This window comes from Dipodomys merriami, unplaced genomic scaffold, assembly GCF_024711535.1.
Source record: "Dipodomys merriami isolate MVZ:Mamm:240054 unplaced genomic scaffold, mDipMer1.0.p SCAF_2, whole genome shotgun sequence".
NCBI lineage: Eukaryota > Metazoa > Chordata > Mammalia > Rodentia > Heteromyidae > Dipodomys > Dipodomys merriami.
The window spans coordinates 70,299,520-70,316,748 of record NW_027203381.1 but is presented as its reverse complement, the minus strand read 5'-3'; the positions used below and the strand labels follow the sequence as shown (position 1 = coordinate 70,316,748).

General features: G+C 36.1%; 1 protein-coding gene across 6 annotated transcripts in view; it reads right to left on the bottom strand.

Annotated features, from left to right (window-relative positions):
* Positions 1–338: 338 nt before the first annotated feature.
* The window catches only part of Znf148 (zinc finger protein 148), a 111,086-nt gene continuing 94,195 nt past the window's right edge, over positions 339–17,229 (bottom strand). For all 6 annotated transcript variants that reach the window (XM_070030007.1, XM_070030008.1, XM_070030005.1 and 3 more), the window contains 2 exons: positions 8,790–8,908; positions 339–8,546 (listed from right to left, as the gene is read on the bottom strand). In XM_070030007.1, coding sequence (XP_069886108.1) covers positions 6,948–8,546; positions 8,790–8,908 — 1,718 coding nt within the window. In that variant the 3' untranslated portion in view covers positions 339–6,947. The remainder of the gene's footprint in view (positions 8,547–8,789; positions 8,909–17,229) is intronic.

Below are 17,229 nucleotides of genomic sequence, written 5' to 3'. Positions count from 1 at the left end.
TTGAAGATGCCACTTTTGTTTACAGTATTGTATCTTTCATCCTAGCTCTTACACATACACATATCTGCACAGATGCATGGGAAGGGGTTTTAATCTGTCATTTTTTATCAAAAAATGACAGAAAAAGAACTTTTGAACTTAGCCTCACGTTTCAGTTTTATTTCACTTCTGATCCTTTATACATCATATGGATATAATTTACTTTAATATTATATTAGGCTCACCAAAAATGGGTGAAAGCTAATAAAATTGTATTCAAACATATAGCTAAAATAAAATCTTCATATTCATTTTGTGCATGGTAAATTGTCAAGTAAAACTCAATGACAACACATTAATTCAAGTGACTTGAATTTTATTTTTTTCCATATAATCTTCAGAAGGTGGGAGAAGCATCCTGTAGAAGATCTCCCCACCCTTCTCTCCCCAACAGTTTGACTCAACAAGATGAACTGGGATCTAGAAAATGTATTAGTAGACTATCAGTGGTATTACTTCGTACAACTGGGTTTACAGCACCACGCTACTAAGCCAGGGTCCTAGGGCTGACCTCAGCAATGAGCAACTAGTTTAAATTGTTCTATGGACCCAGGCAACATTCCTAACTAGAGATCCATTTCTCACATGCATCCCACTGTCACAAGATAAGGTACCAGCAAAATGGTAGATGAAGGAAAACAAATTTATCTGCACTAACAACAAAAAAACTCTTCCTTCCATGTGTACTACTGACAGTGGCCTTAATAAAATCTTATCTGTAAAGAAAAAACTACAGTCTTAGCTCTATGTTAAGCACATTTCAAGTATAAAATAATCACAACAGTAACACCTGACTCTTGTGTTTAAGAACTGCCTAATAACATTGTACACAAAGTTCTACTGAAGGCCCTGATAACTGTTACCCAGCCCGTGTATGTTAGTTCTATATAAATGTCCATTTCTCTTTACTATTATCTGTGTACGAGTTTTGCATATTTGCCATCAGTTATTTGGTTCAGAGTATTGTGAAAAATTCAGCTAGAAAATTATTCATAAAACTGTATTCTGTATTTTATTTTTCAAACAGCCAGTGTCCACATTTAAAATGCAGAATTTGCAAATATAAGTTAATCTAATAATTCAGTTTAAAATAAAACAACTTCCTGTAGTATCACAATACATAAAATGGTATTATAAACTCCAATGGCAAGGTTATCTATATGACAATAGTGCCAAAAATTGTGACACTCAGTAAACCTCCTAATGCCAAGGTCAGTTTACAGAACGCTTCCATGTTCCATGACTACACATGAAACCATCTCTCACTGTTTATAAAGGCTCAGCAATCCATTCATGGCATAAGACGGGGTCAAGCAAGATTTTTTTTTTTTTACAGTAACAATACAAATGTATTTAAACAAACAGAAAACCCTCCCAATTGTTTAAAAACAATTATATTTGGAAGGCAAAATATATCTAAAATACTTTGACTTACTAAATTTCACTGTCAGGTTGCTGACTACTAATGTAAAAGTTTGTATTTAAAAATATCACAAATATCTTATTTAACAGTGAAAAGTTCAATATGGTAAGTTTCATTGCAAAGTGATTTTCACCTGAGTAGATTTTGAAATTTAGTGCTCATATTTTTGGGGGGAAGAAAAAGGACCCACTTTGTATCTGATACTGAGCTTGCAGGTGATCCCTTCAAACTGATCTCTTAAGGGGCGAAGAAATAATCCTCTGTGATGTTACCAAGACATGACACACCGTCATAGACTTGTTTTGGCATTTTATGAATCTCAGTATCCATTAAATATTTCCACTTAGCTACCCATTCAAGCATAGCAACTCAATTCATTCATTTCTATACAACAGTGTCTATATTATGTACATGTTTAATTATCAATAGGAAATAGAAAATTAAAATTTACAGTGATTGAGAAAAGGTCAGAAAGTGGGATAGGAAGAGTAATACTGTATAATCAGAATATCCTAGTAGCCTACCGGTTCCAATGACAGAGTTTTTCTTTTATTAGTTGAAATACAAAGAAGTTATAGGAGATCCCAGGAAAATAACACTATATATCAGAAACGTGCTCCACCATCAGGATTTCCATCACACATTTAATTTCTTCTGTACATTTTTTATAAACTTGTTTTTCTTTTCAAAAAATCATCAGACTTCCAGATCAAATTCAGCACTACACAGTATGCCCTTGAAGTAAAATGAGGTTACCTGCTTTATTTGGATACCAAGTTCCCTTCCAGACAGCATTAAAATAAAGACAAGACTACACAGATAAAATCCAGTATAATTCAAATCCAGCAATGAAAAATTTCCCCATATTGTTGCAAAATTCTTTCTACTGAAATGCCTCGCTACAATAATAAAAAGCATACATTACATATAAAAGATACCAGTGTACTAAAAAGTGACAGAAGTGGACTAGCAAATCCTTCAAAGCACATTATATAAATGACTAGCATTTAAAAACATTTCTCCTATAAAATGTAGGTCATATACATTTATAAATTGGCGTTTTTATTTCTAAAGCAGTGATGTGTGTTAAATAACTGATCTGTACAGTATAGTATCTACTCAATTCAAACTACAAGTTTGTCTTTCTTTGTATTGAAGTTAAATAAATTCATCTGTTCAGTTGAGAGACCAAGCTTGAAAAATAAGTATCTAAAAATCAAAGTAGAAAGTTCAGAATTGTTGAAATAGAGCTACGAAACATGAAGAGAACTATCTATTTCATAATGAAGCTGAAGTCACCTCGAAACTTACAGGCTTGAATCTAAAATAGAAACAAATATTAAAATCCAAAGCAAAGCACAAAGTTAGGTAGGAGTATAGAAGCAAGAAAAAAAAGAAAACCAAACAAAAAAACACAACCAACCAAAAAACCACATCCCTTCCTTCAGTGTGATGGGCACTAAGTTTTGCGGTCTTCCTCCATCTTGCAGAAGAGTGGTAAGGCCATTCAATGCTTAGTGAAAGTGAGTACAGATGAAGCCAGATATAGCCTGTCTCCCCTGCAACTTCAATTATGCTGTGTAAACAGTGTTACGTTCCAATAGGAGGAACAATGGAATTTGCTTATAAAAACTGATTAGAGATAATCATTAAATGAAATAAGGATAACTCTGAAATGTTTTTAGAACTTTCCTGATGCTACTTGTAAAGTTAGCACTGCTATGTATTATTGCTTACATACAGTACAACATCATATGCCTTCTAACATAAAGCAGTACTGTGATTTGTTTGTACATATTTACAGATTCTTAAAAACAAGCTGTAAAAACATTACATACTTTCAGACAATACAAATTAGCACATTGGTACTCACTTCAAAACAAATGGAATGCATAACATTAATAAACATCATAAAGGAAGACTCACATGAAAGTCCTTGATTGTCAAGACACGTTTATATATAAACTCTAACTGTGCAGAATTAAAGATTCAATCATAGGTACATCCTTACTTGATGAACCGTATTTACAGCATGGTATTGCATAAAAAAATAAAATAATGTTTACAGGGTTTTACTTTTTTATCCATTGGATTAAAGAAAGCAACAAACATAACAAGAAATGTTTGTCTGCTTTAATTTGTTTCCTACCAAAGTTTAAGTGAAAAAAAGGAAACACACGGTTTTTATTTGCAGAATATAGCAAACACAACTGGAAAATTATTTCCCTGAAATAAAGCAACTTGAAACAGAAAATATTTAAATTAAATTGCAGACTCAAAAAATTTTCCTCACTGGTTATAATAGTACTTTTTCAAGTAAAGGTACTGTGAAAACACAAATTCTAGTGTAAGAAGTTAGTACTACTAAGAAATTCAGTACTACAGTAATGCCTACTTTTAAAGTTTCCCGGCTTTTTTTTTTTTTTTTTTTTAAACAGCCCTTGAAAAATCCAAATCAATAAAATGAAACAAGTGGCAAAAGACCTAACCTTGCTGGCACTTTTACAAGTGTCTCTCATCTGTGGAAATGAAAGCCTGCCCTGAGCATAAGGCCTTTCTACCTCTCTAGAGATAAAAGGACCTAACTGCTGGCATCCTCAGCCAGAGCTAAGGAGATGGATTCCTACCTTATCAGGTAGCACGTTTTGTATGTAGATCAAAAAATTTGGGAGCCACTCAACTATTCCAAACCAAGTAACACATATGTGCAATGTAAGAGTTTAAGTGAACTGCCCCCAACACCTTTGAGATGATGTTTGAGAGATACTACTTCATCTGAAGTGATTGCTTCCCATATTCAAACACAAAAGCAAGGACCCAAGTGAAAAGCACACCTCACTCACACTCAAAACAAAGGTTTATAGAGCAATTTGCTCACTGAGAGAAATGAGAAACATGGACTGCAAAGGATATCTCATATCCTCCATGTTTCAACTAAAAGCACAAGGCTACTTATTTTCTCTACTAATGCCCAAAAAGATATTAAAATAACTTTCTGAACCAAAGTGGGGAAACCCAAACTGTTGTGATTTTATCATGATGATAATACAAGGTAACTCTGGTAGGCATTTAAAATTTCACAGTAGGAGTGATGACTATATTTAAATGGTATGTCAATAAGTTATGCTGGCTAAGTATCAGTTATCTAAAAAATGCTTATAACCTGGTAGGAAAGTCTGCCATTATACAGATTTAAAGAAATGTGTTTAAGACAGGAATGCGACACCTGAAATTCTGTTTGCATACTCCCATTTTTAAAGGCCTTCCTTCCTAAGCTTACCCAAACTGCTCGGCAACAGTCACTTTCTTAAAACTGTGCTGGTGATAGTAAACAGAAAGCTTTACACTTTACCAAGAACTGCATCAAGTTTTCAACAGAACGTAGTTTTTGATAAGGCTCAACTCAGGAAATAAATGCCTATGCTTATCAAAAGTACTCTGAGGAAAATACAAATCCCTATCTAGGGAGAGCACAGTTCCATTTTTAACACCTCACTTGGACGAAGTCTTCCTGCAATTATGTGATGTACAACACATATCAACCTTAAGATCAATAATGGCAGAACTTAAATATTTACTTCAAAGAAGTCTAAAATTCTTGAAAATTCTGACAGCCAACAAAGCCATCAACTGCAAAAACTAGTATTTCAAGAGAAGCTTAATGATAAAGGTATAGGAAACCACATTAAACATAATTTATATTCCTTATCATAAAAACATCAATATATGCAAAATAAATGATGTGAAGCAGAAGGATGTTCCTTTGTTCCCTTTCTTGAGAACAACCTTGGGATAACATTAAATAAGAGAAATAATAATTTAAATGGATAACACAGTCTATACTGAAAAGAAGAATGAAGACCAAGAGGGCCAGTATAAAGGTTAAAATGAAAAATTAACAAAGTAAAAGTCATCTTCCAAGGGTACTAGATTTAATTTATCACTAAGTGCACACTGTGATAAAGATGGCAGAAATTTAAAAGACAAAAACCAAATGGTTAGAATTAATATAACTAATGTTACTCTTTAAAGATCAAAACTTTCCAATGTATAACTCAAACCATGGCTCTTCAGAAAAGTATATATGTATATATATATTAAAAGCACTATTTATTGTACCATGCTGTATTATTTTAAGACAAAATATAAAAAAAAAACATTCGTGATATAAGGATAAAGGCTGTAGTTTATTTAGATTTTGAAATGCAACAAAAATTTCCGATCACTCATCTAGCTGAAAAAGAAATTGTAGTTACTGGAATTAGTAAACACTTTTGGTTTGTAAAACTGTAATGAGCAGTGTTCATTAAAAAGTAACTCAAAATAAAATAAGCAATTAAAATGCCCACTTCTTTAGTTTTTAGGATAGCTTAGTTATCCCATCTATCGAGAGTCTAGAAAGAGAAGGATTAAACCATGTTTAACAGTTCCAAAGATACCCCAATTTCTTTTTATTGCCAAAAATTAAAATAGTCAATTATGAGATGATTATGACACAACCATTTCAAACCTAAAAATCTAATTTTTTTTTACTTTGAGAGATCAAAAATACCAAATAGATTCTAAGTGCTCTATGTTAACTGAAGTGTATATGTAAAGTAAAATACAATTGAGCTTTAAAACATGGAATATACATTTGTGTAAGCATTATGTTCTTGGGAATGTAATCTACAGAATATTTTTTACTAAACCTTCGAAACCTTGATACTTGCACATGAAAAATCATAAAAAATATCTAGGTACAACTGTACAAAGAAACTGACACTAATATACATACTTTCATAGAGAAGTGAATGCTTTAACAGTTGTGTGTTTTGGTAGAAGTTCTGAAAGTATGCATATTTTAGAAGTAATTAGGCTTTTAAATAGTGGAGTCTTAGACTATCAGGTTTTTATTACTTTTTTTTTCTTAAAAAAAAAACACGTCAATATAATGCAAAATGAAAATCAAGGGTATATGGCAAATCATTCTTTTTAAAAGGTGGTTTCTTTCCCCCCAGAGGACAAACTAGTTTATTTAAGCCATACTCTCTTGACATTTAAACTTTTAAGTTCACTCTGTCGGTAAAGTATACTCAGATTCCCTGCTGAAGTGCAATGACTAGGCTGAAAAACTTAAAAACAAGTATGAGTAAATTTCACACAATTACTAATCTCCTAAGAATGTACAATGTTATCAGTTAGGAAACAATTGTGTGAGTCTTTTTTTTTTCCTTTTGAACTTGGTGTAGGTGGAATAGCAAGTTTCTGATCTAAAACAAATAATGCATTGCTTCTATAAAGGTGACATGTAAGGCAGTTCAAAAAATGCTGACTAACCAAACAAAATGCAGTTATTGGATTATCTTGCTATTCATATCAACTTAACTTATTATTAACGCATTGCTCTTAACTCTGTACAGCACTCCATTTTACACAGAGTAACCCCACTCTTGATTAATCTGTTCTAAAGTGCCAGTATTATTTACACTTTTTTTTTTCTTTTTTAGCCAAAAGTCTGGCCAGTTGTGGCATCCGGTGAAGATGTCATCCCAGCTCTATTATCATTTACATTCACCAAGGGAAATTCTGAAAATTCAGCACTTGTCCCTGGTCCCCGAAGGTTCACCTGTCCATTGGCAGTGCTAAATTGAGTAGCTATTCCGGCTCTGGATCCATGATATGGAGCACGGAAAGGCTGTTCAAAGGAGCTCATTTGGTAAGCTTGATGGACAGGCTGAGCCTCAGCTTTCTTCTGAGAAGTCACCTGATCCAAAAAGTCCTGTGTTGATGTGGCAGAAGCATGGTTTGTCTCATCACCTGAAAAGGGAAATGAGTGCTGTGAATCACCAACTATTAGTCCAAAGTGGGACTTATCTGGAGTTGTTCTTAGTGGAGAATTCATTCCTGATCGAAAGCTATTGATGGGCATGGCTGCATAGACTTGTTTGTCTATGGAAGAGAATGCTGGCTGATTTGGAAGGGTCTGGTTATCAGTCACAAAGTTAAGGCTTGGGCTATTCAAATAGGCATCATTTTGGCTAGTTCTGTCCAAAGCCTGCTGCAGAAACTTTGAGTATTCCTGCAACATGTTGGCTTTGTCTGATGAGGATGCTTGGGAGCTTGATCCAACATTCTCTGACTGGGTAACCTCAGGTACTTCTGACGAATTAATTGATATGCTAGAAGTCACTTCAGTGTCTGCAACACTGAAGGAAATCTCATGCTGTCCGTTAGCTTTATGGGAATAATGATCCAACAGAGTCTGCAGTACCTCATCTGGAATAACATTTTTGTCATGATTACTTTTAATCTCCACATTCAGAGCCTGTGAATCTAATATGGATGCTGTGGTGCTTTCATCAATGACACTTGCCACCGCTGCTTGTGTTACAGAAGGCTGGGAAGCTATAGTACCCACGTTCAGAGCATATTCCCTGCTATTGTTACTTGCTGCTTGAAGATACCGCTTCTTCTTCAAAAACTGCATGGCATCATCGTAATTAGTGCTGCTATGCACAGGTTTACTGGGCCCCTCCTGCAAGGTATCTACCTGATCAATGTCAGCATTGCCTTCTGAGTCTAGCAGAGCTTGTTTATCCACAAGTTCAAATGCATACTTTGAAACTTTGCTCTCTTCATATGTGGACAAAGGTGAAATTGTTTGATTTTGCTCTAGTGGCTGTTTTAGACTTCTCTTGCTATTAATTTTTTTGAGAACCAACTTTGGTGGATGTATTTCTCCTGATGCATCTTCTAAATGCGATCCTCCAACTGAAGAATGTGGCATTTCAACAGCATACTCTGCTACCATGTACTCATCTTTTACCTTAGTACTTGAAGAATAAAGAGGCAAATAATCGTTTTTGTCTTTCTTCAGGTCAGATTTGTCCAAAGCGTTATCTTTGTCCATTCCAGATGACTTCTTTTCAGTTTTCTGCCTTTTCTTTTTTGGCAGTGAGTTATCTTTTGGTGATGTAGAAAAGCCAGAATCCTCCTCAGATGTCAGAAGGCCACCTTTGATGGCACATCTGTTAAGTTTTTTGTCATGATTTTCATGGCACATACGTTTATGTTTCAACACACGATCTGTTCTGGAAAAATACTGTCGAAATCAGAGGTTGGAAGTAGGTTTTTGTGTTTGTTTTTGTCAACAAAGAAAAAAAAGAAACAAAACAATATAAGTATAATAATATAAATAATCCCAAACCAATTTTTTTTATAAATCTGGTTAATAAGAATTTAAAACCTTTTCAAGTAGTTCTAGTAGTAAATTACATTTTCTAATTTATTAGAATTATTTGATTATGAAAACAGAATAGAATATCTTCCAGCCACCCCTTCTTACCTGTAAACAGTATTCACACTGGTAAGGTTTCTCTCCACTATGAGTTCTCTTATGCCTTTCCATATGATATTTTTGTATGAATCTCATACCACATTCATCACAGCGAAATGGTTTTTCACCTAGTACATGATAAAAAGTTTAAAACAAAACGAATATTATAAAATAATGAATTTCTTTGCCACAAGATTCACTTAAATAAATGGCTTTTGACAACTATAATCTGCTCTTTTTAAATGACAAGTCTTCCCTATACTAAAGGCTGGAAGCAGGAATATCTACTTTACCTCCCCCTTCTGTCAGGCACATATACAGTATGCTCTTCTTCTGGAGACCAAAACACCCTAGAGTAATACAGACATTCTTCCCATTCAGCAGCTGATATTTCCCATCATTTTTGTGATCATACTAAACAGTACCTTGAAACTTAAAAAAAAAATCTAAATCCTAAGAAACTATTCTTTAAAACCTAATTTATTAAGTTTATATAAAAGGACCTCTGAGACTAAATTTCTAATGTTTGTTTATATTGATTCTTTTTTTCAACTCAAACCACAACTCTCCCATCATCTGGGAAATGAACTAAATTGAGTATTATCAACTGAAGACATACTGCCCTTACCACTCCATTTAAACAAAAGCCCTTAAGGACTTCTTAGCTATAAGGAAATATTACTGCAGAGCCCTAAATAGGTCTGACTTATAAAAATCACAGTTTACTTACTTATAAAAATCAAAGTCTAAGTAATCACAGAAGTTATCTTAAACAATACTTGTTTGGGAAACTCCTCTATATTTGTACTTATCATATATTTAACAAAATTTTACTAAATACTGTTCCTCAATCCATAGCACTTTTAACTCAGTACTGTAGTGAGTTAAAAGCTGAAGACATACTGCCTATCCTCAGAGAGTTTATAGCATAGTTGGAAAAACAAGATAAATAATGACAACTCACAGAACTACTAAAGTACCTACCACCTCAAATTTTTCTGCTTTTGCCTTGATCCATGTTGTTCCTTCAGTCAAGAATTCAGCCTTTGAATTCTCAGACACCAAATTCCCTTTCAAACCAAGCCTAATACCCTAGGACCTTCCATTCATCCTCTCCTATGCAACTCAATACTTTCATTCAGGTTTGTTTTTTTTTTTTTTTTTTTTCCAATGCCTGTCCTGACCTTCAACTCAGAGCTTGGGCATTGTCCCTGAGCTTTTATGCTCAAGGTTACCATTCTACCACTTAAGCCACAGATTCACTTTTGGCTTTTTGATGGTTCATGAGAGATGAGTTTCTTAGTATCAGCCTCCTGAATAGTTAGGATTATAGGCATGAGCCACCAGCACTCAGCTCAGTTCTATTCTGTTCCAGAGTATATTTCCTTAGGTCAGAACCTAGACTTAACATAGTTCAAAATACCTTGAGCATGATGCTTACTACAGTGAATCATTAGTGAAATAAATGGCACTATGAGCTGGTATGATGTGGAAAAACTCTTGCAAATGTTTGAATATAGTAGTTGGGTAGCACTTGAAAAGTGCTTTCTTGCGGGCAAGAAAATCTGGGGATGAATAACAGAATTACTAAGAGGTTAAATGTGGTAGAAATGGAGTCTAAGACAAGAATTTGATTTGGCAACAAGAATATTAATTTAAACTCTGCAGAATGTAACTTCTGGCAGAAGACTTTAAGATGGAAAAGACCTCTGAGCGGCTTTCAAACTACTTATGGGCTTCCGCAGAAGTACTGATGCTGGTATAGCAAAAGGTTCAAGGTTGTTAAGCAAAATTCAGTTTTGGGTTTTGTTGTTGTTGTTGTTATTGCTGGCACATGCATGTATGTGCTGGCACTGGGGCCAAAACTCAGGGTTTCATGCTATTACTTGGCTTTTGTGTTCACACATAGAGATCTACCACTTGAACTACACCTCTACTTCTAGCTTTTTGCTGATTAACTAAAGATTTGACCTACTGGGTCTCCAAGTAAAGGTTCGAAAGGTTCAGAAGACAGAGAGATAGCATACCACAATTAATCTAGACTAACTTAATCATTTTACAGTAAAAGAAATCTTGATGCCCAGGAAAGTTAAAGCATTTTGCCAATAAATAATTATGAAGCAACAGAAACCGGGAGACAAGACCACTTACAAGCAAGTTTAGAAATGAGAAAAAAGTAGATGTACTGCATAACAGAAAGTAATCTCAGAGTAAATCCTGCTAAAGATGGGGAGAGATTAAATTGTCTAAAGGCAGAGGAACCAGTGGAGACAAAATACTGAATATGAACACTGTAAACTAATATGGAATAATTACAGTGAATAACAGAGGAATAAGATCTCAAGAATCAAGATGAGAAGGGAAGGCAGGTATAAATAATGTAGGAAGGCAAAAAGTAGCACACATTTTGAAACTCAAAATGCTGGGCATGACTGGCATTTGTATTTATAACCCTAGTTACTCAGGAATCTGAAATGTGAAAATCGCCAGTTCAGGCAGGAAAGTCCATGAGACTTTTTTTAACTGTATTTTTTTTTTTTTTGTCTTTTTTTGGTACTGGGGATCGAACCCAGGTCGTTGCACTTGCTAGGCAAGCGCTTTGCCACTGAGCTACATCCCATCCCATCCCATGAGACTCTTATCACCACTTAACCACCAAAAAACTGGAAGTGGAGTTATGGTTCAAGTGGGAGAGTGCTAATTTTGAGTGGAAAAAGCTAAAGGATAGGGATAGCACCCAGGTTGTGAGTGCAAGCCCCGGGATTGGTACAATGAAAAAAAAACAACACAAGAAACTGAGAATGTAGACAACAGAGCTAAGGTAAAAAAGTTAAAGTCATTTTTCAAAAGTGAGAAGAGAGAAAAATTACTAAGTTGATTAGAATTCATCAATTCATGGACTAGAAAATGTAATACTGCTAAAATAGCAATATTCTTCAAGATCAAAACAATCAAAATATACAAGATAATCTTAAAGAGAATCAAATCAAAGGATTCACATTCCAAGGTTTAAAAATAACTGCAAAACTACAATAATCAAAATAATGTAACATAGTTTAAGGATAAATTTATTCAAGATATGGAATTCATATTTTGGAAACAAACCCTTACATTTATGGTGAAGAAGTTTCTGAAGGTGTCAAGGTAATTCAATAAAGAAAGCATATTGTTTTGAACAAATTTACCTGGACAATTTCACACTCATATGCAAAATAACAAAACTGGACCCTTACTACATGTAATGAATAAAAATAATTTAACGTAGATCATAAACCTTGGCTAGGCAATGGTTTCTTAAAAACACCACCAAAAGAAGTGTTAGGTGTACTCCTGTAACTCTAGCTATGCTGGGCAAAAATATCAGTGAGACCCTGATTCAAAAACAAGCTGTGCCTGATATTACACACCTATACTCTCAGTTATACTGGAGGTGGAGGTAGGAAGATCTCAGTTGCAGGACAGGCTAGGCCGAGTTTATGTAAATCTGAAAAATAAACTTAGAAGCAAAAGGATTGTTGGGGTGGGGCTAAGTGGCTCAAGTGGTAAAGCAGTTGCTGTAATCATAAGATTCTGAGGAGTTCAATCTGCAGTCACACACACACACAAAGGTTAAGTATTCCTCCTACTCCCCCTGTCCCATTTGTTCTATTTCTGGGAACTTCCCCCCCACCCCCAGAGTTTGATATAACATGCACAAAACTAAATGAGTATTTTGTTTCCATCTTTTTCTTTTGTGTCAGTAGTAGAGCTTGCACACAGGGGCACTATGGGCACTATTCCCTTAGCGTTCTCTCTCAAGGCTGGTGATCTACCACTTAAGCCACAGCTTCATTTCTAGCTTTTTGCTGGTTAATTGGAGATAAGAAACTTTGGGGGGGGGGGGCTGGGAAGATGGCTCAGTGGTAGAGCGCTTGCCTTGCATGCCAGAGGCCCTGGGTTCGATTCCTCAGCACCACATAAGCAGAAAAAAAAAGCCGGAAGTGGCGCTGTGGCTCAAGTGGTAGAGTGCTAGCCTTGAGCTGAAGAGCTGAGGGACAGCACCCAGGCCCAGAGTTCAGGCCCCACGACTGACCAAAAAAAAAAAAAAAAGAAACTTTGGGGATTTGTTTTCCTGGGCTGGCTTGGGGCTGGGATCCTTAGACGTCAGCCTCTTGAACAGCCAAGTCATGAGTCACTGGCACCTATTTCCCTCTTTTATAAGGACAGCAAAAAAGTATACATTAATAAAAATGTACTTTATTAAAACTGTCCTTATTTTTCTTAAGTTAATATTGTTTTGGAGCTCTAATCTATAACAAGAGCTGTCATTTTTTTCTGATAGATACTTTGCACTAATGGAAAATTACAGTATACTACAATTTAACTAATCTGTTATAAAATAGTTTTAAAATACATTAACTCATATACTAACTTAAAATATATATAACTCAGCTGGTGGCTCATGTCTGTAATCCTAGCTATTTAGAAGGCTGAGATCTGAGGATTGAAGGACAGTTGGGGCAGAAAAGTCTTGATGAAGACTCTTATCCTCCAATTAACCATTCAAAACTGGGAAGTGGAGCTGTGGCTCAAAGTGGTGGAGCACTAGCCTTGAGCAAAAGAGCTCAGGGACACTCTGAGTTCAAGTCCCATGATTGATCAAAAAAAAAAAAAGTATACATACATATATTAACCCATATACTACAGGGCAGATTCCTAGAAACAGAATTATTGATCAAATATATATATCTGTGATTCTTCTTTTTGTTTTTTGGTCGGTCGTGGGGCTTGAACTCTGGGCCTGAGTGCTGTCTCTCAGCTCTTCAGCTCAAGGCTAGTGCTCTACCACTTGAGCTACAGTGCCACTTCTGGTTTTTTGGTGGTTTATTGGAGATGAGAGTTTCACGGACTTTACTGCCCGGGCTGGCTTTGAACCGAGATCCTCAGATCTCAGCCTCCTGAGTAGCTAGGATTACACGTGTGAGCCACTGGCGCCCAGCTATATTTGTGATTCTTAAATACATTACCAGTCGGTCTCAGGAGATGTTATTTGCGTTTCTACATATGAGTGAGTTTCCCTATAATCTTACCACCTTTTGTCAAACTGGGTTTTTTTATTTGTGATACTGGGGGTTTTTTTTGTTTTTGTTTTTGTTTTTGTTTTTGCTTTTGGTTAGTTGTGGGGCTTGACCTCTGAGTCTGGACACTGTCCCTCAGCTTTTCAGCTCAAGGCTAGGGCTCTACCACTTGAGTCACAGCGCCACTTCTGGTTTTCAGTGGTTAATTGAAGATAAGTTCCACTGACTTACCTGTCCGACTTTCCCGCCCAGGCTGGCTTTGAACTGCAATCCTCAGATCTCTGCCTCCTGAGTAGCTAGGATTTTACAGCTGTGAGCCACCAGTACCCGGCAATACTGAGTTTTGAACTCAGGCCTTGAGCTTGCTAAGCCAATTACTCTACAACTTGAGCCACACTTCAGCCCTGTTGTCAAACTTTCTGATAACTGCCATGTCTAAAAAATGGTTAAAAAAACTTATAACTTGTATTGTCCACCTTTTATGGCTTTTTAAGTTCGCCATAAGCTTCTATTGTCAAGTGGTTATTTTTATACTAAGCAATTTTTTTCATGGATACCAGCATAGTTCAGTAAATGTTAGCTATTAAAAGAAATGAAGAGGAGGGTAGTAAATGACAATCATTCTATTTATATATTAGTTGTACTTATAACCCAGTGACTAGGTTATAGGTCCAAAATGAAAATGTTCTTAAGTTTAATAATAAATTTGAGCAAAGATGGAACAAAAAATTATTGTAACATATCTTCAGATTAGTAATTACATAACACACACACACTTTTTTTTTTTTTTTTTTTGCCAGTCCTAGAGCTTTTATTCAGGGCCTAGGCATTGTCCTTGAGCTTCTTTTACTCAAGGCTACCACTTGAGCCACAGTGCCACTTCTGGCTTTTTTCTGTGTATGTGGTATTAGGGAATTGAACCCAAGGCTTCATGAATGCAAGTCAAGCACTCTATCACTAAGCCACATTCCCAGTCCCTATATCCTATAGTTTCGCTCAGAACTTTAGAAAACATGATCGTATCTTAGGTATATTCCAATGAAAGATTTTTTTCAGACTAAAAAGATGTCAAGCATAGACAGGAAATTACATTCTATAGGAAATCATCTGATACTAAATTCCAACCAATGAAGGGAAAATCAGGTTATCAAACACTGCCACAGTAACAGCTGCCACAGTAACATCAGTGCTAGTTAAACTGGCAAAAATCCCAAAGACCTTGAGATAAGTAATGAAAAAAATCATTTTTGTAGGCAGCAGTTTTTTTAAACCCATTTTTCTAGTATAGAATTATTTTCTTTATCAAGAATCAAGAGCAACAGGAGCAGTGTGGAAAGGTAGCTCAGTGGTATAGAGTGCTTGCCTTGCATGCATGAGGCCCTAGGTTCAATTCCACAATACCACATAAGCAGAAAAAACCAGAAGTGGCATGTGGCTCAAGTGGTAGAGCACTAGCCTTGAGTTGAAGAGCTCAAGGACAGCACCCAGGCCCAGAGTTCAGGCCCCAAGACCGACAAAAAGAAAAAGGAGAAAAAGAGTCAAGAGCAACAAAAAATTATCTTTTAGAAACACTAGCAATGTTTTTTCATTTAAAAAATAACAGGTTGAAGTCAGACATGGTAAAAAAAATACACTTGCAGTCCTCGTACTCAAGAGGCTGAGTCTGAAGGATCACAAGTTCGGGGCCATTCTGGGTTACACAGCAAAATCCAGTCATTTATAAAAATAAAAATAGGAGCTGGGAATGTGAATTAGTGGTAGAGTGCTTGACTTGCATGCATAAAGCCCTGGGTTCAATTCCTCAGTACCACACAAACAGAAAAAGCCAGAAATGGTGCTGTGGTTCAAGTGGTAGAGTGCTAGTCTTGGGCAAAAGAAGCTTAGGGACAGTGCCCAGGCCCTGAGTTCAAGCCCTAATACTGGCAGTAAATAAATAAATAATCAAATACACAGATTGGAGTTATTACTTCCTCCAAGAAGAAAGTAGAGTACTTCTGGTTTCTCTATGTTTTCTTTTGCAGAAGTGTAGCGCATGCACACACACATATACATACACACATAATGACCATATTGAAAGTCTAATCCTAAAGTTCCTAGAATAAAAAGCTAATGGAGGAGAACATCTTTCTTGGCTTTTGTAGATTAGGGTTTAGACTTCTGACTTATGAGGTAGGCAACACTGAAAAATACAAATTACCTATAGTAATAGCAAAATTGTAGAAAACATTATTCACAGTTTTAAGGACTTGAGAGTGTATCTAGGAACCATGTAGGAAAAGAATAAAACAAAAACTACTGTCCTTATTCAGAAGTCAACTGAAGATGAAATAGCCATTTCTGCCAAGTACTAGTGGCTCCACACCTGTCCTAGCTAGACAGAGGGTTGAGCAAGATAAACAGGATCATGGTCCAGACAAAAAAGTCCAAGTGAGTCCATCTCAGGGAAAGACGCTGAGTGATGTATAGGATACAACTGTTATCCAACTACAACGGGAAGCCTAAAATTTGCAGACCACAGTATAGGCATATACCTGGTCAGGTAATGAGACTCTTCCTGTGCAAAAAACTACCAGTGCAAAAGGAGTAAAACTATGGCTCAGCAGTAGAGTAGTTGCCTACTAATACAATATCCTGAGTTTAAACCCCAGTGCTGCTATAATTATAATAAAAAAGACCATTTCCATATTTCTTTTTCTATTATTTTAGAGATGGAGTTTCATTGTATAGCACAGGCTAGTCTCAAACTCTCAACCTTCCTGCCTCAACATTCCAAGTGCAGAGACTACCAATATGTACCCACACTCAGATTTACATTCTATTCTTCTACTGGCAAAACTGGAAATAGGTAAAGAATACATCCTGTGAAGAAATTATAGAAGCCGGGCACAGGGCGCAGGTGGCTCACGCCTGTAATCCTAGCTACTCAGGAGGCTGAGATCTGAGGATCATGGTTCAAAGCCAGCCCAGGCAGGAAAATCCGTGAGACTCTTATCTCCAATAAACCACTTCAACAAAACCAGAAGTGGCGCTGTGGCTCAAGAGGTAGAGAGCTCGCCTTGAGCTGATGAGCTGAGGGACAGTGCCCAAGCCCAAAGTTCAAGCCTCATGACCGACCAAAAAAAAAAAAAAAAAAAAAAGGAAATTATAGAGGGGTAAAATTATATGGGAAAAATTAACTGAAAAAAGATTGGCAGAACTGGGGTTTACAGCTGTTCTACCACATAACTGGAAAGACAGATTATGATAGCCAGCCATACTCAGCTTTTTCCTTTAGTTGGGATAGGGTTGTGTGAACTTTCTGTTTGGGCTGACCTTGAACTGCAAACCTCCCAATCTCTGCCTCCTATCTAGCTAAATTACAGTGAGTCATGGTGTCTGGAAAGCAATAGATG